This window comes from Accipiter gentilis, chromosome 11 (genome assembly GCF_929443795.1).
Source record: "Accipiter gentilis chromosome 11, bAccGen1.1, whole genome shotgun sequence".
Classification (NCBI taxonomy): Eukaryota; Metazoa; Chordata; class Aves; order Accipitriformes; family Accipitridae; genus Astur; species Astur gentilis.
This window is the reverse complement of record NC_064890.1, coordinates 36,903,303-36,931,264: the sequence shown is the minus strand read 5'-3', so window position 1 is coordinate 36,931,264 and position 27,962 is coordinate 36,903,303. Positions and strand designations below refer to the sequence as shown.

General features: G+C 41.0%; 1 protein-coding gene across 11 annotated transcripts in view; it reads right to left on the bottom strand.

Moving 5' to 3' along the window:
* Positions 1 to 25,139, bottom strand: part of MON2 (MON2 homolog, regulator of endosome-to-Golgi trafficking) — a 121,973-nt gene extending 96,834 nt beyond the window's left edge. For all 11 annotated transcript variants that reach the window (XR_007507645.1, XR_007507646.1, XM_049813843.1 and 8 more), the window contains exons 1-4: positions 24,909 to 25,139; positions 9,120 to 9,183; positions 4,600 to 4,727; positions 3,614 to 3,745 (exon numbers count right to left, since the gene is read on the bottom strand). Coding sequence is in view for 9 of the 11 variants with exons in the window: in XM_049813843.1 (XP_049669800.1) it covers positions 3,614 to 3,745; positions 4,600 to 4,727; positions 9,120 to 9,183; positions 24,909 to 25,019 (435 nt within the window). In the remaining 2 variants the exon portion in view is untranslated. The remainder of the gene's footprint in view (positions 1 to 3,613; positions 3,746 to 4,599; positions 4,728 to 9,119; positions 9,184 to 24,908) is intronic.
* Positions 25,140 to 27,962: the final 2,823 nt, after the last annotated feature.

The following is a 27,962-nucleotide window of genomic DNA, read 5'->3' as shown; positions in this document are numbered from 1 at the left end:
TTGTGCTCCTGATCTCTTATCCAGTCATCCCAAGGCCCTGAAGTCTCTCTTGATTGCCCTCAGACTTGTTGCTGCAATTTCATTGCTGCCTATCTGAAAAATCAATAATGGATAATAATCTGAGGGCCATACCAGAATAGGAAGCCTTCTCTTCACATCTTTAACCTGAGCCCCAGGGATGCAGCAGACTTCCCTAAGAAGTGGGTCTGGTCTGGATATTGGGCCTTCTGTTCCTTTCAGAAGGGAGTCTTCTGTGACAATGACCAGTCTTTTTTTTCTTTATGGAAGCAGTTTTGACGCAGAGCATAGGTCCAACTTCACCTCAGCGACACCTCCAAGCTAGATGAACCACTGCCCTCATTATTGCCCAGCTCCAATCCTGAGAAGTTCCCAATCCGCCCTCGTTGCTCCAGAAAATCCCTGTGGGTGGCAATGGTCTCCCGATATTGATGAACCCCAGTTCAGCTGGGGGACCTCTGCTTTCACCAGTTTGGGACCCCTTTCCTTAAAGAAGCCAGCAATCTCATCACATGTTTGAACTGCGATGGCTGTATGGCAGCTCAGCACCTACTGTCCATTCTAGGCTCCAAGAGCGTATTAACAATAACAACAGTGAAGCAGAAGTTAAAACAGAAGTAAATCTCTTCACTGAGAGGGTGGTTGGTCACGGGAACAGGCTCCCCAAGGAAGTGGTCACAGCACCAAGCCTGTCAGAGTTCAAGGAGAATCTGGATGCTTTTAGTCACATGGTTTAGTTTTAGGTAGTCCTGCAAGGAGCAGGGAGTTGGACTTGATGATCCTTATGGGTCCCTTCCAACTTGAGATATTCTGCAATTATTGTTCGATTCCACTTGCAGAGCCTCATACCTATTATGCAAGGGCACCTGGGAAGGTGGGGTAGTCAGAGAGGAGACATGCCTGCTGCACCGGGCAGGAACTTGTTGCCATTGCACCCTATACCTTAAGTCAGTGTTCAGCCAGGCAGAGAGAGGATACGGAATCCTCTGTATCACGCGTCCTGTCTGCCTGTTGGGCCTGTCTCAGGGAAGGTAGGGTGCAGTTCCAGTAGTCTCTCTCTCTCTCGCACTCCCTGATACTCCCCAACCTACTCACCTCCTCCCAGAGCTCTGTCACTAAGCGGAGGAGTTCCTCTCCCCGGGCGTACCTCCCACAGTGCTGCTCACTGTCCTGTCCTGGCATAAGAGCAGGGCACGGCCCGCAGCCCGACGCCTGGCTGGCAGCGTCTTCCCACCAGAGCTCTGTCTGGGCAGCTGCATCAGTCATGGTGGCTGCAAAGCTTAGAGAGGCCATGGCTTTCTGCCAGGTGGATACCATGGCTTCCTGGTCAAGCTGGCAGAGCTTCAGCACCCTTCCCGCACGCCCTTCCGCACAAACTGCTGCACCAGGTCCTGTTGGCTAGCGCTCCCCCAGAACTTCTTTCATATGTGGCTGGGGGGCTTGCCCATCACTGCTCCTGGCCCTGCCCAGGTCCCAACAGCCTCCGTGGCGCAAGCTGCAGGCTCCCAGCGCCGATCTTGGCTCCCTTTCAGGTTCCCCCAGTTTGGGAAACCTCCTGTGCACTGCACTGGAGCACTCCGCTGCAGATCCTGCCGGCACCGGAGCTGCCTGTCTCAGCAACTCAAATAATCTAACGGCAGTCCCTGTATTAAGGGGTTTTTCAAGATGGTTTGCCAGTAATTTTCTTAATTTACATCAGTCAAGCTGAAACACGAATATGCAATATATGTCTGGCCCAAACTGATTTTCTCCAAGAACTTTTCAGCATGGAAAAAAACCCCCACTTTCAAATATTTCTTGAAAGGACCTTGGAGGGGGAATGACAAACAAACCATTGCACCATTTTACCCATGCCAAGTAATGCTTATATTTGGTGAACTGAGAAACTCTGGTAATTCCAGGCCTTGGACAACACCAAGAAATTTTACAGGATATTGCTCTGTCAGGAATGGTTTTTTTTCCTAACCCTGTCACAGCCTGGCCAAATTTGACTATACATTTCTAAATGTATTAGATTTTAACATGCACTAAGGAAATTGTTAGATGTACAGCAATTAGGTTCTCCAGGAATTGTATTATGTGAGCATGCTTCTGGATCAGGACACAAGACAAAAGAAAGATGTGCTGGGAAAGATCTTCCCTCATTATTTGACACTGCTGCGCCCACGTGCTCTTGTGGTTGGTTGGTGTCCAAAAGGAGAAAGTTCCTAGATGTTAGAGAGATGACCAAATAAAGGATGTTGAAAAAATGTGTTTGGAAGACACACACAAATAAGGTAAGTGAAATAGGATGTAGATACCAAGAACCTAAGAATAAGGGGGGCGGGGGAGTATATGGAGGCAGGGGAAGAAGAACAAATGCAGGAAGTGATGAGAAGCAGATATGTGATATGCGTAAGGGAAAGGTATGGTGGACTTAAACAGCAACTGTCTCCTTCTAGAGCCTGGATTCACGCTTCTGCCCAAGAACATAGCATCTCATTTGGAAAATGAGCGTTATTTGGAACAAAAGAAACAAGGTGGTGTTGAAGAGTCTTTGACATAATTTGACTACTCAAGTAAATAAAGAACCTACTGACAAACCATTAGCAAGTTTCTATTCTGCCATTTATAGGTTTTATAAATTTTCCATTATCTTCTTGCCTTCAGCAGACCTTTGTAACTTAGCTTTGTTTTCCTTTCGTGTTTTTCCTTCCCTTCGTTAAGTAGATTAATAATGATTTTAATATCCACACATTTAATCAGCCAGGAACTTAGTTCATTAAAACCAGAAGCAAAGAAAAACTGAAAACCTTTCACCATAACAGAATGCCTTCAAAAATACTCTTCAATTCTATTCCCTCTCTGTTTCTCTCTCTCTCTCTCACAAAAAATGTTGCTCTGATATTAAACCAATACACTGAAGGCAGAGCATAATAAAGACAGCAATTTAGAACGATTTGTTTAAAACCGAAAAAAATCTTTCTTAAGTTAGAGAAAAAATTATAAAATGTAGTCTAAAAGAGGAACTTACTTTAAACAGAACTTCACAATTCACAGATGGGTAAACAATGTTGCTCCTTCAAAGAGAAGTATCTAGTAATTTAAGATTAAAATGGATCGGAATCCTTATTTTTTGTCTTAGTTGAAACATAATATCTAAAATGGTACATGTTTAAAATTATGCAAGAAAGTTATTTCAGTTCTGACTGAAAGAGCAATATACTGGACTGCTTCCAAAAGAGATTTAAGGAAGGGTGGCAAGCAGCTTCTTCTATTTGTTTTATTAGTGAAAGCTTACACTGCGCTATGTGCTCTGATTTCAGTTCAAAAACATACATATGACAGATGAGGATAGGCATTAGCTCAGTGTTTTTATTTAAAGCTTCCATTAAGTCAAAAATTTATTATTGTGGAGAAATTTTAAAAAAAGATTGAAAAGGAAGCTAAAAGAAATCCTCTTTTCAGAGTCTAGATATAAAAACAATAGGGACACAACAAAATCAAGAAAGCCCCCTCCTCTTCCATTACTTCCAAATGCTTCATATGTAAAATTTCTCCTTGTTTTTCCTTTTGGATATTGTAAGTACTACAGTTGGCACTAACAAATTCTTACCTTGGACAGTGCTTCATCATGCACAACTGTATTGGTTGTTAAAAGTACAAGAACTGTCTGGAGCAATTTAAGTTCTTCAAGACTATTTTCCATCAGCTGCCAAAGCATATTAATAATGTTTCCTGCTGCAGCCTACAAAGAAATAATTTTTTGCCAACAATTAAGATGTTTACATAGTGGTATATCATGTGTACACATGTAAGATTAGCACTCTCATAAACACATATCGTAATGGAATTTGCCTGTTTGGCTATATCATAGGACTACATTAAGAACATAAAGCCAATTTCATTGTCACAAGCTTCCCAAAATGTTTTTAAAGAATTGACAGCAGAAATCTCTTAATGTGTAGTCCAAATTAAAGTGCATAGTTCATTTTCTACTTGGAAATATAGAAGAGACAGTACAAAGACATTTTACACTCAAAATTAATTCATATGAGAAAAAAACCAGTGTAATTTTACATTATGCAAGCACACCTGAAGGTGTATTTTAACAGTATTATTTTCACCAGCTTCTTAACACACCATATATGCAGTACCATAATATATGATGACATTTGCAGTTGCAGGAAATGTGCATCCATTTCATCTTATTTTTAAAAGTAAAATGTAACAAAACTGTAATACATAATGTTATCACACAGAGTAAATTTTGTGGATGCAACTTTAAGAATTACATTTATCAAAGACCATTAGATGTTCTGCTCCTGCAGCATAAAAATGCAAACTAAATGAGCTGGTTTGAATTTTCATGAATTTCCTTCTAGAAGTTAGTAGTGTTTCGTCACCTCTTTTTTCTTTTTTTATGGTCAAAAAGGTTTTTGTTTAAATTACATTTTTTTAAAAACAGACAGAAGTAAAATATTTTGCAGACTCTGTTCATTATAATATAAACAGCCTCAAAAAAACCCCATTCACCTTCATTCTGAGGCCCGTATTTCTCACGCTGAAATATTTACGTATTTATATAAATATTGATCTTACCTCTGAAACAATTTCATGGGACATGAGCCTCTGTATGGCTGCTAGACACAGCTGAGTGATCTTTGGTTCCTTTGTTCCACAACCCATTAGAAAAGGCTGAACTACCTCTGAGCTGTTCTCTTTCAATGCTTTCAAAAAGAGATATGGAAGCAGTCAGTGTTTAATACTTTGAAGAGTACAATGCAAAATTTGTTAATCATACCTATTAACAAAAAGAAATCTCCAGTCTTGGAAATTTGGGATTTACTCTTGCACCACAGGGAAAAGCCAACTGAAGACAGACACTGGGCTGCCACAGCTCACTTCCACAATTACCCTGGCTGAGGCTCAAATCCCACGCACCTTCTCCCTTACACGCTCAAGTGACTTTCTCTTTCCAAATCCAAAACGACCACCTGGAGTCCATCAGGTTAGTAAGATGCTGTCAGGTTCTGCCCACCCCAGAGCTTTCTCTGGCCCTGCAGCAGTGACCAGTCTCCAGCTGGTAGCTGCCTCCTTCTGCTCTGCCGCACCTCCGCACCGAATTCAAAAGCAACACAAAGTGTGGCACAGAGAGACACACCAAAGTACACGGCACAAAGGGGAACAGCAAAATGGCACTGACAAAACAGGAGGAGAAAGACTGGACTGTTTGTATCCTGGGTACGTACACCTGGCTGTGAATTTTTCAACCAGTGTTTTAGTGAGAAAGGGCAGCTTCTTAAAATGAATCTTTGTCAGGAGAAAACACAAGTTTCATGAATGTCTCTTTTTTTTCTTTTTGAGGAGAAAAAACTTCACAATGAATACAACATTCCACACTGGCATTTAAAAAGTTTTTCCCCATAAAATTCTAGAAATCTGAGATAAACTTCATAATATTAAAAAAGAAAATATTTTTGAAAGATGAAAGGAAAGCATGACTCTGACCGATGAATGCTTTTCTGTTTGCAGGCGTGGTTGTTGATTCATGCAAACTTTTAAGATTTTAGCCATTTAGCCAGTCATCACCATTTCGGACACTAAAAATTTCCTCACAGTTGAAAGTTCAATGTGTGTTCTTATACTGAATGTCATACACTATGTTTTAGTCTGTGTGTAATAAGAGAAATGTGTTCATGAAAAAGTTTCACACACATTTTTAGAGCATAGATCTTACCACAAACAAACAAAAAATACATTCTCACATAAACATGCAAACATGATGTATTTTTTTTTCTGTTGAGCAATTTGAAGTTTGGCTCACAATAGAGTTTATTACTAAGTATCACTACAACTGATCTGGAAAAAAAAAATGAAACATCGAAGTAAAAACTACAAAAATATATTTTAGTGATATTTTTCAGCTGAAGCACTAACTAATATGCCTAATAAGTGTCTATGAAAAGAATAGGCTAGTATAAATTATAGATGCCTACTTTCTATTAGATAATAGTTCTTATAGGGTGATATTAACACATATACAGTCCATAGTTTTGTCAGCCTCTTCAGAGCTAATACAGGCTCTATTGTCCAGTTGACAGAGGCTGACCTCGCACCCAATGCCTTATAAAAAACAGTTAAACTGTCAGCATAAATGTGAAAGAATACATAGGTTCACTGCCTGTTTAACAATCTGCCTTGATTTCAACAGTTTTTTTAACTATGAAGCAAATAAACCTGCTTTTAAAATATACAGTATAAACCATATCCACCAATACCTTTCTCTTATGAAACACTACATGATTTTCAAATTAAAAACAAAACAGTGGCTACTTCATCATAAATGGAAATCTGTTCCCAATTAAGACATGTAATTCAGGCACCTAATTGCGAGTGTCTACATGTGAGCTTGATGTCTAAGCTGCCTTTACATTCTATGAACACCTACAACACATGGCCAATAGAGCCTAGGGAGCCCACTCTAACATGGGCACAAATGCTTCTTCACTCATAAATTTCTGAATTGCCACTAAATTCTAACCATCAACCAGAAAGAAGAAAGCAAAATTTTTAAAAAGATGCCAAAAAACATTTATACTTAACATAAGATTCATGATGAAGTTCTGAATGCCAAAAATGGCATGAGAGTTAATAAATAACAAGACAAAGAAAAATTTCAGACTTTTACAGTGTTCTTCCTATAATCCATTCAAAACAATAATCTCACAACAGGATCTATACAAGGATTTTTCCTTTATGAAGGTGAAAAATCAGTGTTTCGTAGATCTGGTTTGGTACCGATCATTATATCAGCTTCAGTCTTAAAATACATGAAAATTTTCTTATATCCAGCCCTGCTTCTATTTTGCTACCAAAATTATGTAACAATATATTAAAAAAATAAATTTATCATAATGAACCACATCAAAAAAGAAGCTTTGAGAAAGTAAAACTTACTCCTTCATTCCATCAATAAGATTATAATTCTAATTTTTTAAAATCACTTCTAAAACAAAAGTATGAATTGCACATCCTAGAGCCACGCGGAAGTAATTTCTCACATTTACCTCCTGTAATATAAAGCGCAAGCTGACTTCTCTTTTGGAATTACTCAAATCCTCATAAATAAATTATACAGGCACATACAGACTGCCAAGAATGAAGACTTTGAAACTGCTCAACTTAACTTTTCCAAGAGAAAGAAAGAAGTTCGATCAATGACCTCAGAGTTCTGGCAAGTTAAACACATCTCACCAGGCAAAAAAAATATTTTTATGTTTTTAATACAGATATTAAGATTGCATCTATTTTCCTAAAAATTATAATCCTACACAGTGTAATGCTTCAAGAAAGCATCACGTCAGCTCATTCAAAACAATCTGATATGGCTGTTGTCATCTGTATTAGTGAAATGACATTTTTTATCAAAATATAAAGAAAAATCATATCCTGATCAAAATAAATATTTGGATTACTAGAATGTCTACTAGGTGTTCCTAAATGATCTAGCAGTCAAAAAAAGTATCTACTTCACTAGATTTCACAATTACAGTAGCCTTTTGCAGCTTTATTATTACTAAAGTATATATACTATCTTCCTCCAAAAAAATTTTGAACAGCAGATAGAAGACAACAGAGACATCTTGACATTAACTTAACTACAAGATTAGGTTACAACTGATACCTCAAAAAATACAAGAGTCCATAAAGAACTGGGACTGTTTAATGGCATTGCATTGAAACTGTGGAATGTTAGTATAATGTGCAGGCAAAGCATATGTTCCCTTCTGTTCCACAGTTTCTTTCTTACTGGGGAAAAAAGTTATTATCCTATTAGCAAAGATTAACAAATCAAAGTAACTTTTAGGACCTGCTGGTTTGCCATACCTCGTAACAACAGATCTCCACAGTTTTTTTGATTAATGAAATAAATACTAGCTACATTCTAGTTTAAACCTTCCAAAGGAAAAGTACTTATAAAATTTGACCAACTACCAGAAAGTGTTCCCTCAAAAGGGTAAAAGTAAAGACTCCCTATCCATGCCAAAAATCAATGATCTTTCACATCTCTTCACTTTGAAATGAAGATTAAAAAAACCAAAGAATTTCACAGGATTACAAACTAGCTTTCTAAAATATAAAGTTCTTTACACAGTGATACGCCAAAGAATGTTGACAGCTTCCCAAATGGCTAACTAGAGATTTCTCTTGTTCATTTGTGTATTTTGATATAGCTGACATTACCTGGCATAGTTTTCCCACTTATGTCAGCATTCATGACAGCAGTAAAAACAAAGAAAATAAACAAATAAAAGAGAGGCATTAAAGTGAAATATTGAGGGGTGGGACTGCTACCTCAAATAACTCTAGAAAGTGCCTCCTTACCAATATCTGATTTACATACCTCAAAACAAGAAAAAGTTTAAAATCTATTTCATTTGGACCTTTCAAATAATTCAGCATTTTAAGGATTTTGACTACAGCTGGGATAGACACTCAAGTATTAATACAGGGACATTCAAATCTGGCCCAAAGGCTTTACCAGCAACTGGCAAGAAGCCATCAATTTACATGCCATTTAACAAAGCTGAAGAAAGTCAGAGATACTGTTTTAAGCATTTACAAAGCTGCAACTCCCTCAAGGCAACGGTACATCTTAAATTGAATGACCTTGTCTCAGATTACGATGGATTTTTGCCTGCCAGGTACAAGTCTCCATAGGCTAGATAGACTCTCATACTAAACACACAGATGAGGATCATGCTGCCGAACTCCACACAGAGCACTCAACAACAGCTGTGGTGAACACAGAGAATAAAACATCGAGAATTTGGAGTCTAAGTATTTCATGCTATTTTTCTAAGTGGATGATTACTTTTGTAGAGCCACAACTGAAAACGGAGACCTTCCTCAGCATCAGTATAGTACTCACATGAAACAGAAGTAGTATTAAAAAATTCTTATGCTACTGGATTTTTTGCTAGGTGCCCAAAAGTAAAGCATCACTGGAATAGCACACACCAAAAGACATGTAGGATTATTACACGTATCCAAGACATCTTTTTAACATTTTGATCTGTAACCAAGTTTATTTTTCCCATTGCATTGCAAATCATTACCTGCCAAAATATCAGTGTTCCGTGCAGCTATAGTTTTCACTTTTATTATTCCTGATTCAGCTGCCTGGAAGAGAAGAAAATAAGTAGTTTAGATGCTATTTCATACATCAATATCTGCAAAGAAATAAGAAAATTTAAGATAAATAAAAATGTACAGCCTCAGAACAAAAATGTTTTTGTAGTGTTTTCAGTAAGCAGAGCTAACGCAGAAGCGAAATCTTTGTAGCTTCTGGAATTCCTTTCCAGAATTCCACAGGAAGGAGTATATTCTGTGGTTCAGAATTTTTAGAAATCACAATTCTCACTGTATTACTTTCCAGTCCTACGAATGCAAAGAAGAATCACTAGTTAACAAAAAAATTGTTATATAGTCTCTGTACAGTTTCAAACTGTGAAACAATTACCATGATATATAATCTCTCACATTCATGGGGTTGAAATGCTGAAGAAACTGAGAACATCAGTAATTACATCAATGCTTAATACTTAACACTTTCACGACACTTGAATATTATTATTGTTCTTCCAGTCAGGTAGCAGTACTTTGCATTCGAAAGCTAACACTTTCGCTAGCAACGAGTCTCAGAACGAAACCCATTTTCCCACGGATTTTTGTATTCTGAACGCCCTACACAATTTATCCCGGGGCAGTTACCATGAAGAAGCCTTCCTAACGACGCTCTCTGTTCTTCCTGACACGCCATACAATCCCACAGCAACAGTTCCTCCCCTTTCCCCACATGTCTGACCCGACAGCCCAACAGCATCCTCCTTTCCTCCACGCACGCCTCAGCAGGACCGGGGGCTGCAGATCTGCGGGCTGGGGGACGCGTGTGCACGGACTGGCTGGACGACAACCAGGCGCTGCCGAGCTGAGCAGCCCACCAGGGAGATCACGTACTGCTGCGAGGGAACAGCAACTCTCTCTTCAATTCTCCGTAAAGACTTCCCAGCATAAATCACTAAAGTCATGTTCTCTAATGAAATCAAGCCAAAACGAAAACGTAACGTCGAGGCTTTGCGCTTCAAAATTATGATTTACGACAAGTTTTGTGTACAAAACACAAAAATGCATTGCAAATGGTGCCCTCCCATTTTTTAATTCCATTAATGCACTGTAAACCTCTGGAAACAATTACAGAAATCATGTTCAATACACTCTGCACCAAAATAAATGCAACAGGTTTTCCCAAACAATAGGACGCAAATTGTTGGAAAATACTGTTCTGCCAAATCCGAAAGTACACTTCCCCCTTTATTTCAGCTGCGTAATTCTGTGTACTTCCTACACTAAACATTTCCATTTTTCCTCTGATACTACTATCTAAAGAAGTGTGCCATCACTATATAAAATAGATTATAGAAGCAGACAAGGTGTGGCAGCAGAAATACGAAAGCGACAGTACATGAAGTTCTACCAAGTAGTAATATTCCCCCTCCATCAAAACACTACTCCAACAAGATTTCCCAGAAAGTCAGGTTAAGATGACTGCATAAATTCATAATCAAATATTTTAATTAAAAGTTCATATACATATTTCTCAAAATAGCTAAATTAGAAATGTGGAACTGAAATTTTCAACTTTTCTTTTTTTCTTTTCCCCAAAACAACATAGAAAGACTAAACACTGCCTTAAGATCATCTAAGACATTTGTGAAATTCTAGAGAATTATTTAAGCTTTGCTGAACAGAGTGTTTCTACTTTAAAAACATAGACAGAATAATATCCACAGTGCTTGAACTAACATACAACACGCTCAAATAAGCACAAAGTGACATGCAAATGTATCTCCTGCATAATTAAAATTAGGAGTGCCAGATGCAGTTCTCATTTATTTTAATTACATTAACTTAATGTGTTGAAGTGTCTAAAGTTTTAAGTCAATCCCGGTTCTTCTTCAGTTATAAATTGTCAGCTAATTAGGGGTGTCTTGTCACAACAAATTGTTCCTATTAATTAAAACGAAGGATTTGTCACAGTCCAACTTCAATTATCTTCAAACTAAACCTCATTACACCTACTAGCAATCGATTTTTTTCTTGCCAGGAGTGACAAACTCTCTCTGAAACAAAGAAATACTAGAGTTTGCCCACACGCGTGACATTCGCAAACGCTGTGCACTCTGCATGAAGAAGGAAAAAATTGTTTCCAACATAATGTCTCCCAGTTAGTTGTTTCCATGCTAACTGTATATAAAATAGCATATATATTTTTAAACACTAAGGTAAAATAAAACAACAGCTATTAGACTTTTTACTACCGCTCTCAACATAAGTTTTTCTCCACAAGACATAGGAAGTTCTGTGATTATCTGCATTATGCTATGGTTTCTATTTAGAATCTCAATTCAAAATGTTTACAGTTAAAAACTAATTACACTGCACACATCCTGCAAAAAAAACCCCTCCATTAGATATGTAAAGACCACGTATTAACATTTACAAAAATTACCTCAGTTGATCACAAATAACCAGTAGAAAAAATGAGACTATAAGCAGTTATCTGGCTATTCTGTATACATCAATATAAAAGTACATTGGGACTGCATCAATTTAACTTGGCAAATTAAAAGAGACATTAATAGATTTTGAGTTTACAATTTTATATCAATTACTGCAGCACTCTCCAGGACACTGCCCCATTAGAAAAGGATCTTATAAAAAACACTAACCAAGGAGATGGCCAGCATCATACTGCATATTTATGGGTACAAATATGATAATTTACTTTCACACAAATATAAAGCACCATGTTTTTAAAACAGTCACCACTTTTGAAAGTAACATTATCAATTTCCATTAGCACCACAGTTAATAGTAGTCTAATGAGTCAGTCAGTTATCTCTTTAATTTTAAAAAGAAGCATATACACATAATTCCTGCAACATCACAAAGCTCAAGTGTACCTGAAACCTTCAGTCAATTAGATTTCCTATTCTGCTACTTTAATAACTGTGAAATAAAATGTCTCAAACACACATTTGTCATTATTGAGTTTTGCTCATGTTTCTGCTGAAGCAACTACAGCACCCAGTCTGGGGAGGGGAGATATTGATGAAGAACAGAGAGTCTCAGTGATATTCAAGTCAATTTCTTCTGGCACTTTGATCTGGTTTTAATCAAACAGCCAATAATCTCACAGCAAAATTCAACAGGACCCTTGGGGCTCAAGCACTTGCCCCATCATCCTTCTGCTTCTTTGGACTTACCAAGTATTTGCCGATTACATGGAAATCACCCTTCACAGAAATCAAAAGTAAGGCAAACGGAGAATTTATGTACAAAAAACTCAAGGTACACATAGTGCAGTTCCAAGTAGACTGAAAAGCTTGTGCATAATACCTACCTCCTGGCCTCAGAGGTCCTCTCCCAAGGTGCAGTCTGACAACAACATTCACAGCTCGCCAAGCGCCTCACCCTAAAGCTACCTTAGAGACAGAGGCTCTCTGCACAAGAGAGACCAGGATGTGGAAATTCATAGCGACTTTCAAACCCAGCTTCAAGAGTTTCTCAGATCCAAAACTCTTCCCCTACTCATGGATTTCTCAGTCCTCAGTTCAAACAGGGAAGAATTTCAGCCTTCCTGTCATTAGGTGCTGTCATGCTTTAAGCCCAGCTGTGGACCATGAGGCCACTCGCTCACTCCTCTCCGCCCCGGTGGGACGGGGAGGAGAAAATATAAAGAAAAGCTCGTGAGTCAAGACAAGGACAGGGAGGGATCACTTCCCACTTATGGTCATGGGCAAAAGACAGGCTCAGCTTGGGGAAGAAACAAAATCAATTTAATTGACTACCAATCCAATCAAAACAGGATAATGGGAAGTAAACCCAAATCTTAAAAAAAGCCTTCCCCCTTGCCCCCCTCCTTCCCACCCCAGCCCCACTCCCGGTTCTCTCTCCCTGGGGAACAGGGGACAGGGGCTGGGGTCGGTTCCTCACCCCTTGTCTCTGCCGCTCCTTCCTCCTCAGGGGGAGGAGGACTCCGTGCTCGGCCCCTGCTCCGCCGTGGGGTGTCTCCCACGGGAGGCAGTCCTCCACGAGCTTCTCCAGCGTGGGTCCTTCCCACAGGCTGCAGTCCTTCACGAACTGCTCCAGTGTGGATCCTTTCCGCGGGCTGCAGTCCTTCAGTCACAGACTGCTCCAGCGCGGGCTTTCCCATGGAGGCTCAGGCATTTTGGGCGGCCTCCGCTCCCCTCCACGGGCTGGGGGGGACAGCCTGCCGCCTCCCCGCGGGCTGTGGGGGCATCCCCTCCTCCCCCGCTCCTCCTTGCATAGGGAGAAAAGCACCAACGAGGTAACAGAGATGAGCAATTTCTGCTCACTCAGCCAGCAAAGACTTAACCCATCCCCAAGCAGAATCAACATTTTCCAACAGCCAGGTAACATTCGAGAGCTAAATTTCTCCACATTACAGTCTCTGTGCACATATTTGAAGGTCTATAACTCATAAACAGCATATGGAGGTATTAGGATAACTGGGGTATGCAATTCTATAAGGTACTGTTCAGGATGATGTAAAGGCAAGTCACCCATATCAGCATCAGAGCGGTAAGTGCATCTGAAAGGCAGCAGTTCCTCAAATTTGTCTTCCAGGGACACTGTGGAAGCTCTCAAACCCAGCTGCAGCAGACGTTACCAAAAGATACCACTATAGCTAAGTCCATGATCGTAACAATGTTACCCAGCAGCCCAAGAATGGCCACAAGGAATAATGGCATGGGGTATGCTTGAACACATAACTGTATAATTATTTAGCTGTTTACTTCTCACAGGCAAAGACATCATGGACATCTATTGCAATGCATAAGGACGGGCAAGCAAGGTACCAGAGGGGTCAGCTGGGATGTGATCTAAGAGCACATCAGTTGCTCCACAGTAATCCCTATGGATTTGGCTTTACTCTGGCATAAACGAGAAAGACCTACCCTTCTTTCATTGAAAACTAACAACACAATTAACAACTTCTCATAAGGGAAAGATGACACAAAATTCTACTCTTGAATCTCTCTCTTAACAGTAAGCCTTTTCAGAAAGTGAAAAAATCACCCACTGTCTGCCGTATCAACAATTTTTTAAAAGTTTCAAAAAAGGGTTTTTAAAAAAGGGTTTTTTTAAAGGATCAACTTGCTGATCTTCAAAGAAAGTGGTACCTCACAATTGGGACCAGAAGTCAGTATCTTTTTTCTTTTTTTTTTTTAAATAAAAAATTATATATAGACATAAAGATATTTAATGTAACAACCAGACATGTCCTATTTTCTACTAAGGATTGATTTAACATTAAATATATTTCTGTATGAACTTCTAAATGCGATAGTATTGTTACTGAAAGTTAATAAAATAAAGAATTTCCACTGCTAGTACTTTGAATGACCACTTGTGTTTTGATTGTATGTTCAAGAGCAAACAGCTATCTCCAGAGATACCAAAATTGCTGTAAGGTTTGCAGCTCTTACAACACAAGCTTTTGATTTCTCTCTTCTAAAAAGAAAAGCACTCAGCAATGCTTTCAGGAATGATGGTCTGTGTTGGTATTTACATTACATTGTTTGCCAACCTTTTACTAAGGTTGGATGAGAGTAATATATGTCATCTATGGTCACTTCCACATCTATCACATGAAATAAAAACAGCAATTTTTTTTCTATCCAACATTTTCTGCCTTTCCAACTGGAATGCAAACCCTATATCCAATAGTTTAGATAAGAGATCCTCCTGTCTAAAGTACAGTTTCACTTCATTGTTATTCTGGCTTGCTTTGCAAAAGCACATTCTAGACCATTACTGTACTGTTAAAACTCACAAAAAGCTCCACACTAAATCAACCTCATGAAAGCACTCGAGTATACCACATTTGTGTGAAAAAGCACTGTACCTGCCTTCTGTATTTTTATCTTCCTCCCCAGGAGTGCAATCCCTACTCAGACCCTTCTCTTTTATATACATTCATTCTACCTGTGATTTAAACTGGTGAAATGTCAGTTCTGATCTGAGAGCACTGTGCACTCACTGGGATTTATTATGTTGAATGATTTAATGTATTTGGATCAGAGCTTGCTCACACACTTACTTGGCAGAGTCTCTGTGAACGGAGGATCACCTGCCATAAAGGCAGACACAGGCAGGGAGTACCTGAACCAAGTACTTAAGTCAACTGGACACATACAAGCCCATGCACCCAAGGGCCAGTGTCCTCGAAAGGACACCCTTTATCAGGGTCACGGTGACTGGGGAAGGCTAATGATGACTGGGGAGGGGTAAGCACCACACAAATCTCCAGGGAGGGCAGGGAAGAGCTTTCAGGGCACTACAGGCCCTGACAGCTTCACAGCACTCCCTGGGAAGGTTATGGAACAAATCCTCCTGAAAGCCATTTCTAGGCACATGCAGGACAAGATGATGGTTAGGAATAGTCAACACAAATTCAGCATGAGCCTCACCAACCTGACTGCCTTCTACAATGAGATGATAAGCAGTGTGGGTATAGGGAGAGCTTTACATGCTTTATACCTTGACTATAGCAAAGCCTTTGATGCCATCTCCAATTGTATCCTTATAGTCAGATTGGTGAGATACGGACAAGTGGAGAGTAAAGTGGGTGGAAGAGTGGCTGAAAGGGTCATTACAAATGGTACAAAGTCCAGCTGGTAACCAGTTATTAGTTGTGCTCCTCAGGGATGTATACTGGGGCTAATATCATCTCACATCTTTATTAGCAGTCTCGATAAAGGCATAGAGTCTGCAGACAAATATAAAATTCAGGGTACTATTCAAGATTCTGGGGGTGGGAGGGGTGTATTCAGAGGAACCCAGACAGGCTGAGAAAGGGGCTGTTACAAACCTCATTAAGTTCAACAAAGGCCAATGAAAAGTCCAGCTGCATGCACCAGTACAGGCTGGGGGCTGGCTTTGCAGCAAATGACCCAGGGTCCTGGTAGACATCAAAGGGGAACCAAGAGCCAGCAGTGAGCCCTTGCAACAAAGGTGGCCAACTGAGTGCTGGGCTGTATTAGCAAGAACATAGGCAGCAGGTTGAGGGAAGGGAGTCCTTCCCTCTTTGGCTCTTGTGGGACTGCTGCTGGAGTAGCACGACTAGTTTTAGCCTCCCCAGCGGAAGACAGACATTGAGAGGATGGAGCAAGTTCACTGGAGGTCTACCAAGACAGCTGAGGGATGGAGAACAATAGATAAAGAGATGCTACAAGAGCTGCACTTGTTCAGCCTGAAGAAGACAAGACTAAGGGGAGGGCTTGTTAATGTTCATGACTTCCTAAAGGGAGGCTGTGGTGAAGAAAGCAGTTTGCAATCACTGTTCAGATGCATGCTCCATCCTGGATATGTGTACAAGTAAAGAAAGAAAGGAGGGAACACTGAAAGCAATAATGCTCCTTTCAAAACACTTCATATTCTACAATTCCTGCACAAGTTTCTCACTGTGATTTTTCTTCCACAGAATCTTAGCAATCATGGTAAAATAGTATTAATTTTCCTATAATTGAAAATTGAATTTTGGTAAACCACTTTCACTACCATAAAACCTTCAAGACATAGCCAGCTACAGTTTTCCAATTTTTTAAGTTTGGAATGGGTAATTTATATTAATTGTTGAACAGCCCAATTACCTTTTTTTTTTTTTTTTTTTTTAAAATCAAGAAATTAATCTATTTGCTGGGTTTGTTTGTATTGCATTCATTTAGCATATAAAGACAAGAAATTGCAAACAGACCATCAGTCTCTGTTCATATATAAACTAGTTTCTTCAGCTGTTCACAGTTTACCTGAGACAGAAGCAAAATTGCTGTGGTTTACTCTATGTCATGATCTACTTGTGCTCAATGAAGGAAATAAATAGTATGCATTTCTGATCCCAACAACAGGCACAACAACAGTTGAAGATACCAAACTCTAATGCTTGCTAAACTTGACTACTCAAGGATGGTGCCATTCTCAATTACCAGAGCTCCAATGCTTTGAGAAAAAAATAAAAGTATTAAGTGATCCTATTATACACTTTCTCCACGAAATCAAGATTTATGATAGTGCAGTTTTTGGTTTGGGGTATTTCTTTAAAAACACACAATCTTGTCCATTTCCAGCTTTAGTGCAATGATATTAGTTGCCCTTATATTAAAAGTGCTCTTTCCCTTGACAGGAGCGACTACTCCTCTGTTCCATTAATCTTCTGAAATTGTCAGTGTGCAGTATCAGCAGCCAATTCAGAATCCTGAATGTTAATTGTCAATAATACCAGGAGAGGTGCCAGTGCTACCTAAATTGCTTCAGAGCTGTTGTCTCTGGATGTAACTCACTTGACATGAAGGTGGAGGTAAAGAGAATGAAATGCAAAAATTTAATATCAGGAGTTCTCATTTGACAATCAAAATATTACACCTCAGCTGGAAAAACTGTCACATATAAACGAACAGAGCAAATCAGAATGAATAACATAAAACAACTCATTACTGAACAGCAATGATGTAAACAAAGAAAAAAGCTAACCAAGACTTGATACAGAAGAAACATAGCTAATTAGCAACAAATTCTTAAGTTACACTTCTCATCCATAGTCAGATAGAATCAGGATGTACCCTGTATGTTGCATTATATTATATATAAGTTATATATATATATACACACACTATATTATATTAATACATAATATTTTTTAATATATATGCACGTAGTGTATGGATATCTTGAGAGAGCCCATGTCTACCATTAGTGGATTTCCGAGTGATCCGTCAAGTACAACACCACTGATTATAAATCACTGAAATAGAGCACTTGAATTTTCATGACATACTTCTGTCACAACAATCATCATTCTACATTAAAAAAAAAACAAAACAAAAAACCAAAAAAACCCAACAAACACCACCACCAAAACCCTGTTTCAGAGCTTTAGGAGATTTACACTTGAAGTTCAAACTAATTTCTCCTTCAGCTTATTGATCAGAACAGATGGGACCAGGAAACTCCTGAGGCTTTGCCACAAATACTATATTCAGGATCACCCAGTAAGAGACAGGGATGCCTGTTTGTCTAGCGCCTGGTAAAACGAAACAACAGTCAACAGTTTGGGCATTAGCTGAGAACTGGAGTCACCAAGAATTTCCAACTTCTGCTACAGGTTTCCTGTATAATCTTCAGGAAGCCATAGGAGGCAGATGGGGATTCAATCAGAGATTAGGATGCACAAATTTAAATATTTAGACTCCTGTCAGAGTAGAGATTTAGTCTCTACTGAATGCTCCTTAATTCTTAAAGCCTCTCCTTAAGCCAATTCAGCTGACCTGCTAGTAGGGGCTCAATACAGAGGTCTAAGCTTAGACCTCCGTACCCGAGACAACTGCCTGCAGACAGCAGAAGGCCCATGCTCTTCTGGACCAGCTGCTGGAAGACAAGGAAGACTCATTAATGCATCTCAAGTGACAAAGATACCCAATGTGTAGGTAACAGAGTGAATCAATCCCCTGGCTACAAGATCCTCTGAATAGCTATTTGGCTCTATTGACAGTATTTCCTTAACAAACCGAGCCTGTACTATCAATGAAGGGAGCTTAGACACCAGAAGTTAGGCACCTTAATCCTGCACTGAAGTCTAACTTGAAAAGTTTACAGATAGACTGAGGTACAGAAAAGTTTTGTAATTTTTTTTTTATTCATTAAATTGCAAGGTATTACATGATGGAGAAATCGGGTCTATGTGTGTGATATGCATCATTTCTGAACATGACATTTCTTACCCAAAGACTAAGATGATGACATGAATAATATATCTTGACACTTAGAACACATTTGTATAGATGACAGTCCCCTAGAAACATAACAGCACACTTTTACAAACATAATTTTGAAAAAATACTGCTGTACACAGATCAATATTAAATAAAAAACACTGTAAAATTAATGGATGAAGCCAGACACAGCAACTGGAAAAGATCAGGAATTATAGAAGAAATGTAGGAAATAGTAGGGATCACCTGTTTCAAGTTACCAGCTCAGCTACAGCCTGGCAACTAAAGAATGCTACAGAATAATCTCCAGTCACATGCACAAAACACATGCTTGAGTGCAAGCTGCCTAATCATGCCAGTATGCATTTTACAGAACATACCTTCTCTATTTCAAAAGAACTGTTAAAATATTAGTTAAGTTAATACCCATTAAAGCAAACAAAAAACGCCACAGTATTTGCATCCTTCTGAACTAATGCTGTGACGACCTGAAAATTAACCAACCTGGAAAGTTCAGTGTAGGTTAAGTTCCCTGTAGGTTATAGTGTCAGAATTATTTAATGCATTTTGTTCAAAAAAATAAAGCAGGAAACCCCAAAACTTGGTTACTCCTACAGAAAATGGTCTATGTACAAAGGTTTGTTCTTTGGCAGGTCCATTTGGCTCACCTTTTTACCACCAGAGTAGCACGAACGCAGAGCTGTCTGAAACTATACAATGCTAGTACTACAGCAAGATACACAAGACTCAAACACCCAAATCATAAGGCATTTCAACAGGTCGTTTTCTTTCTTAGCCTTCTCTGTGTACTGCACTACATTCAATGGATTTGCTGAAATACTGTTACTGTTACAGAACAAACAGCTAATATTCACGCATATTTTAACTCTTCCAGTTGCATTAGGAATCTTAATGATCACTTCGACAATATAAACCCAATTAACTGATCTGTATCTTTTTAACATATGTTAAATTCTGCAACACATCCTCATATTTAGATTCATACAGCTACCCGATGACATCAGAGAGGTTCCCTAAAAGGACAAGCTTGCCAACTAATTTCTTGGCATTAGCCCTAAGATACGTTCAGGATCAGCATATCACTCCAAAACGAGAATGATTTAACCCAGACAATGAAACCATCATGTATGTTACTCAGTGCAGACAAGAGCAGACTCCAAAGGAAGAAATGCATGAATAAAACCTGTGTTCACAGAACATAACAGATAGCCCCTCAGAAAGGGCAAATCCTATCTCTTGGCTCAGCTAGCCCACATCACTTTTACTGTAATTAAATAATTTAAAGTTTGCTTTATCCAGAAGTCACTCAAATCTGGATTCTTTAACTTTCACCCAAAGAATTTTATAGGCTACTTGCCTGCAAGTAGAGTTACTTATAAAAGAAGGAAAATAACATAGCAAAATTGGATTCTATTATTTTTTCCTAGATACAGCAAATTAATTTACAATACAGTTTCAAAAATATGTCTGCGTGCCAAAGGCATACACAAATCAATAAATAGTTAAACAAAAGCAATGCTGCTGTTTCAAACACAGATCTGGAACAGAAGCAGTACAGAGAGGTTACCAAAAGCTATCTTTCAGGAGTCTCAAGAGAGCACTTCAACAGACCAAAGTATTCAAAGCTAAAACTGTGCTGCTCTTCCAGGTTGAGGGAGGTTGAACACTATTGCTTTTCCAGCCCTACTATTCCAAATCACCACAGCAGCAAACGTCCCAAAACATACTTGCAATCCATTACACAACTGGTAAGCAGAGGGCACAGCCTGTCCCACGACAGGTCTGAGCCAGGCCAAGCTGATCCCACCATGGGAGGACGCAGCCCCTGCCCACCCCAACCCCGTCTGCCCTCTCCTACCTGCACAAGCATGACTGCAACCGTGCAGGGAGCTGGGTAACAGTTAATTTTTTTCATGTGTTTTGTTAAGCAAATTTTGCTTTTACTGCTATTTAAAAGTCAAGGAAAAAAACTGAGTCAACATAGAGACTACAAGCCTACTTGTAGAAAGCCGAGACTGTTGGACTGGGTCTGTGCAAACAGCAAGGAGATACATATGACTAGGATTCAGGCTGAGAAGAACTTTTGGGGTGTACTTATTTCTCCCTTTAACTCCATTATTTCTGCTCATTATAAATATTTTCCCCTTGTATTTCTAAGGTTTCTTACACAGTGAAATTATCTAACCCAATCAGATGCAACTTACAGAACAGTATTTTCATTCAGTAATAAGAAACAGCAGGTAACCTATTTAGCACAGTAAACTATTCTCAATTTTGTGACAAGACAAAATTCTTACTCCAGTTCACTAAAGAGAGCACCTCCAGCTTCCCACACACCCAGCACAGGCTACCGAAACTCCAGTCACTAGCAGGTTAAAGTAGTTTATAAAGCTCTATGTGTGTGCCATGCAACTCAGTCCAGAGTTAGAAGCATTACAGGGCTCTCTAGTACAGAGCAAAGCTTAGAGCCCACCCTATAACAGAGTAATGACCAATTAGTACTGTTTTCCAGGAGAAATGCCAGATTACTTCAGACAACATGAGCACAGCCGATGCCTGTACCAAAGACTGCTTCATCCTCTGTGATTTCAAGCTCCAAAAGACACTGTTTAATTTACACTTGCCCTGAGAGCTTCTATCACCTCCATGGTTGGTGTCTATTTTTCTAACTGGGGAATAGAAATGTGTTGTGAAAATACGAATGCGTTTTTCAGCAATGTCATTATTTGTATGTCTGCCAATATAAACAGTTTTGGCGTATCACAGACATAACCACCAAATCACTCCTTGGTCCTAGGATGTAGCTTTCATGCTTAGTATACTTCTGTAGTCAGTTCTGATCTGAGAAAGTATCAAACAGAAAAACCACCTAACAATAAACAGACATGGGTCTGAAGTCTAATAGCAACTGGTATTCCCCACACCCTTAAGAAACAAGCCTAGCACCTTAGTTAATCCCCAAGCATCATCAGCAACATGATTTCAAACACACAGATCCTTTCTGCAGTTCCCATTCTCAATGCATTAATCGGCACCACCTAGGAAAACCCTACTCGGCTATTATTTGTCACAGGAAGCAAAAATGAGGTGTGGATTGCTTTGGGGGCAACAATACATTCTGTTATTTCTTAGTCAAAAGCCCTAAGTAAGGAGAAGGAAGTTTGCCACACATTTGTGTCGTAAGTTTAACGTTGGGAGAAACTCAGTAATTTCAATGTTTCTTAACAGATTATCAGAGAGTCAGCAAAAACCTCAGAATCCACTGTTGGAAGTGACTTGACCTATAACTACATGATTTCCACATAAATGTGACCTACTAAGAAATTTTTCTATTACTTCTGAGTCTGTAAAATTATGAGATTAAAGTGTTTAAAACAGTGAAGAGTTCAAGTTCCACTTCCAATAAGGGTTTAAGACCTTACTTCCAGCCCCTAACTGAGGATAAGGTCTAAATCCCACAGTCTGTGGGATCCCACAGCCAGCTGTCCCCTTTTCTGCTGCATCCACTTCTCCACCACCCACCCCCACCCCCCCCCCCCCCCCAAAAAACCCAACCAAAACAAAACAAACAGAAATCTGATAAAGCTCTTCAGTTGTCATCTACCTGCCTGTTCAAGGAATCATTTAATATTGTTTTGGTCTCTCTGTACCTAACAGATATGGCATTAGTTTGTAATAAAATATGCATTAGAAAGATCTTTAAAAAATGAAAACTAAAACCCTATTTAATTAAAAAAAAACCACCCAGGCTCTATTTTTCTGATCACACCACTTTCTAACTCCTTACAGTATTAATTAAAAAAGGATTTGCTCAAATTAATCATATGAGCAACAAGTAGAACTGAGAACTACACTACTACTTTTATCAGCAGCAAACCTATCAGGTAAATTAATTTTGCAGAATTTTTTAACAGTATTAATGTAAATATAAAAAAAAAGAACAGAAAAATCATTTTAGAAATAGCTGATGATAACAGATAGCTGTGACCAAAACTTTAGATTATGTCACAAATTGGAAAGATTATTAGAAGCAGTTTACCTTCAGAAAGTACCTACCAAATCTGACAACTATAACACAGCTCATGACTATTAGTTTTGGACTAGGAGTTTTTCAATAGCTTTATCACAGTACAATAAGTTTATGGAAGCATACACATCAGCTGCAAGATAAACTCATAAAATTACAGTGCATGTGGTAGTGACGAGGAGAGTCTAGTTACACTGCAAGTAAAAAAGTGAGATTATAAGTAGTCGGAATTTGTTTTATGAAGCCTGTGTTTAAACATAGTTTTAAAAGCTGGTGTTGTTCCAAACCAGTAAGAAGAACACGCTATTCCCCTGATCAGTCTAGCCAAATCTAATCATGATCAGACTAAATGCATGCAATTAAAATACCTGTTTAGCAGTTGAGATTTGACAGAAAAGGACACCCGTTTCCTTTAAAACTAGAACAAAAAAATGGCTTCCAGAAGTGAGGAAGTAAGATCATTTCCTGCGACTGTATCATACATCCTACTGTAGGACTGCTCTCACCCCAGACCTCTCTGTAAGAGCCCACAACCCATAGCAGAAAGAGTCCTACCTCTTTATAAACACCTTCCACTACAATTCCATAAAAATACCCAAACTCCAGACAACAGTGAAAAACTTTTAAGTGTTTTTAATGGAGTAAGCTATGCAAATTGCTGTCGAGACGTAAAAGGGAACACAGAAGTCATACTTACACAAGAATATGATAAACATGCTGAACAAGTATCAAGAACTGCACATGCAGTAGTTACTCTAACCTTCAGCATGGCAAATATAATGAAGAATTACTAAAAATACTAGCTTAAGAATTACACTGCCCATCTCCTTGGTGGTTCTTGAAGAAAGTAAACATCAACACGTTGGGGAAACTTGCTCACAGACCAAACAACTTAGTCACACCGTATTACATGGGAGAAAGTGGAAGTGGCACCCCTGCTTCGCTCCAAAACAGGCACACAGATTTCTGTTCAGCTGACCACAACTTTTTCTTATTTATATCTGACCACACACAATTTCTCAGACACACCGGTACTCCTCTGCAACCTACAGTCATATAAAACGCGCTCTGCTACAGTGTGTCGCTTCACACCTTTCAGAAGGAGCACAATCATTAGCTTCGATTCATCTGCTGAAGTGCATAATATACTTCATACAATATTAAACATGCCATCACTTAATTGGAACTAAAGTCACATTACATACACAATTCCCTTCTCCCGCTCCGGCAGAGTCTTTACAGTATTTTTCCGGGTACCCTTCTGGTTCTGCAGCTTAATCTGAGTTAATAGTTAGCATTTTTTGTCCCACCGTTGCAGAGAAAAAAATATTTCTTAAAATGGCAAGTGGCAAACTACTGACAGGGAAAAAGTTAAACTGACCGATAAACACGCCAGAGAAGCACACGGTTAAAACGTATAATTTAAATCAGGGAGAAAAATTCTGATCGCACTTCAATTAAAGCGATCCTGCTCATCGAGATTACCGAAGCCTCAAGCCGCACACGGGGTAAACTGAGGTTTGAAAAATAAGACACGCCATCCTGCTGGCGTGAGTTTATTACAAAGGGGGGGGGGGGGGGGGGGAGTGACCCGAACTGCGGCGTCTCCCCGCCACCTCCCTCGGCGGTGGCCACACCGTCGGAACGCCGGGCAAGCCCCGGGGCTTCGCCGGCCGTCCCTAGCGGTCCGCGCAGCGAGCCCCGGCCGACGCAGGCCCGCAGCAGGGGGGGCACAGGGCACGCCGGCTCCAGGCAGCCTGGGCCTTCGCCCACGGGCAAGGCACGGAGCCGGGGGGGACCCGCCGCGCCCTCGGCGGCCGGCCCGCCGCGGGCGAGTCCCGTGAGGAGACGCCGAGACGGCCGCGCCAGACGCGGCCGCTTCTCCCCGGGAGGGCGCGGGGGGGGTTCGGGCGCGCCGGCAGCCTCCGCTCCGGCCGGGCCCCGCGGCGAGGGAGGCCCCCTCCGGCCCGGCCCGGCCCGGCTCGGCTCATCCCGCCCCTCACCTCCTTGACGGGGGGGAATTTTTTCCGGCACTCCAGGCTGAGGCCCCGCAGGTCCCCCTGCATGTTCTCCAGCAGCTTCTTCACGGCTTCGGGGCTGCTGGTCCCGGACATGGCGCCGCCGGGCCGGGCGCTGTTCCCAGCGGGCAGGGGCAGCGCCTGTCGCTCCGCGGCCCCGGCCGACACGTCTGCGCCCGACACCGGAACCCGTCAGCCGCGGCCCCGGCCCCGCCGCCGCCGCCGCCACCCCCCGCTCCCACAATGCCGGGCGCCGCGCGTCAGCCGCTTCCGCGCGGCCGGCCCCGGGGGCGGGGAGAGCGGCGGCAGCAGCGGCGGCGGCGGCGGCGGGCCCCGGCCTGCCCGGGTCGGAAGCCGCCGCCCCTTCCCCGCCGTCCCTTCCCCGCCGCGGCCCCGCTAAGCCGCGCCGGGCCGGGCCGGGCCGGTGGGAAGGAAGGGGCAGGAGGCGGCGGCGGGGAAGAGCGGCTGGGGAGGTGAAGGCCGTCAGCGGCCGCCGGCCCCGCCGTGGGGCTGGGAGAGGCCACTCTGGCCGAGTCCGGCTCTCGGGGCGGCGGGTCCCGGGTCCCTCCGGTGTCCCCCCGACGGCTTTGCTGTAATCCCCCCCCCCCCCCCCCGCCCCGTCCCAAAAGCGGGCACCCGAGCAAGGAGCAGGAGCTCTTCGGCCACCATCCGCTGCTGCTGCCGCCAGTCACGCTCCCCGTGTAACTCCGCCTGGGCCAGAGCTTCTCTCCCGGGCGGCCTGGGCCCTGTAACTCACTCCGGCCTGGGCCAGAGCTTCCCTCCCGGGTGGCCTGGGCCCTGTAACTCACTCTGGCCTGGGCCCTGTAACTCACTCCGGCCTGGGCCAGAGCTTCCCTCCCGGGCAGCCTGGACTGTGTAACTCTGGCCTCGGCCAGAACTTCCCTCCTGGGTGGCCCAGACGCTGCCACGGAGCTCCCTGCCGCGGGACAGCGTTCATCGTCCAACAGTTAGCGTTTCACGAGGGGTTTGGTCCCTGCAGTGGTGCTTTTGCCACGTTCTGGTGGCTGTGAATCTCGTACTGCCGTGGCTGCCTACTCGTAACGGCACGGTTCTCTTGCCTTCCCATAAACCCAGGCAGTCGGAAAACGTGCCTGAGTTTCTAAAGGCTGTGGCCTTTAAACTTGGGAATCTCGGGGGGGGGGGGGGGGAAATGGTGAAGAATCAGAACAGAGGAGAGTAAATTTTTACTGCCTTGTTATTTAAAATTATTTTAAATAATGGCTTTTCTTCACACTTCCCTGGAAGTCCTGTGTCTTATTCAGAGAACGTTCTAAAATCTCCTTTTATCCTTGTTTTTGTTTGTGTCTTGCCCTGAAAAAGGGAAAAGAACCTCTCCTGAATTTGAGCATCCCCACTTGGGTGTTGGGGTTCATTTACTGTGAGGGATGTTGCAAATCACACCGTAAACAGGCTGCCACTGGCCTCTACACTCCCATTGTACGCTGTAGCTCTAGACATAAATCTTTAGGTGTGCTTTGTGAGGGCAAAAAGTATAGGATTGCTTTCCAAGTGATTTATTACTTTAAGATCTTTGTTTGTACATCGTTTTCAAATTACTGGCTGTTAACTTGACAGAACTGAGTGAATGGATTTCAGGTTTTAAAACTGCCTGTAATACTGGCACGTTTGAATTTGGTGGTCAAAACTTGATGTGCCTTCAGACAAGGAGTTAGGACTTCAGCCTGTGTTCAGTAAAATCAAACCCATGATTCTGTAACATTGTTACGCTTTCAAAAGGCATTGGTCTGTGCATCCTCAAAAGCCTTGATTTTTATATGCTTATTTAAGAAAAGCAAAAAACCAAGACTGTTGTCTTCAGTAGAACTATTTACGTGCTTAACCAATAAGCGTTTTCCTGAGGATTTTCCTGCCCTAAGTGCTTCCATTCTGGGCTTCAGTCCTGATGGCAATTGGCAGACCAGTCCAAATACCTTCATAAGAAACATGGATGATTTGCTAGGAGGATGAGTCAATTAATTATTGACTATGCATAGGTGTTTCTTAGGTAAGCTTTAACGATTTACTTCCTCTTTGTTGTTTGGACTTTTCCACCTATTTACTGTACTTGGGGAGCTGTGGGGTTATTGGTACTCCCTGAATCCGCCTGTCTGCCTAAACTAAAACCATTGAAATTTCTTGTGAAATGAGGGTCAGTTAACTGTTCTATAACACTGCCTTTCTTACGAAAAGGGAGCAAGTATTTTGGGTAGAATTTGTCTGAATGTTACATCTTGAGTTAAAGCATCCCACCATCATTATTATCCCTGTAATCAAAAGGAGGAGGATGAGGAAAACTGTCATATGGCCATATTTGCCTGTTAACAATGGTGAGACAAGTAAGAAGAATTGAGATTAATCACATTTAAAACAAGCAAATCGGTATTCATTAGATTGTACGTGCGTACTAATTTCCTGCAAACCTTACTGTTTTGTTTAACCACACTACTGTAAACATTCAGTTTGCATGGGGGGGGCGGGGAGGGAGTACTCTTACTTTATGAATGCCTGATAAGTTAACCTACATGAAAGATGGATGATGTTTCCTTTAATCAAAGCTATAGCAGTAAATTTTTCTGCCCCTCCTCACGGAGTAATGCCAAGTTATGAAGTAAAAGTACCGAGGGAATAGATGATTACTGAATTTGAGTAAAACTGACAACTTGTTGCCATATGATTTTTTTGTTAAGGAATGTGTAAGAAAAAATGTAAAAATATTTAAGAACAGTAGTGACAAATATTTTGGAATATAAACTACTACACATCTCAGGAAGAAATTTTTTATGTATTCCTTGTGTTGTAATTTATATTTGCGTAAAATAATGGCTTCTTGAGAAAAAGCAAATTATTTCATGATGTTAATTATTTTTATCATATTAGCTTGTACCTGCTGATTATCCATCTTTTCTTATTCCAGATGTGTAGTGGCATAGAACTGGGAGCAGGCTAGAGGCTTTCCATATTTGTAACAGCTTGATAGCAACCCTGCCACCTCTATTAATTGTAACATAACTTTTTTTT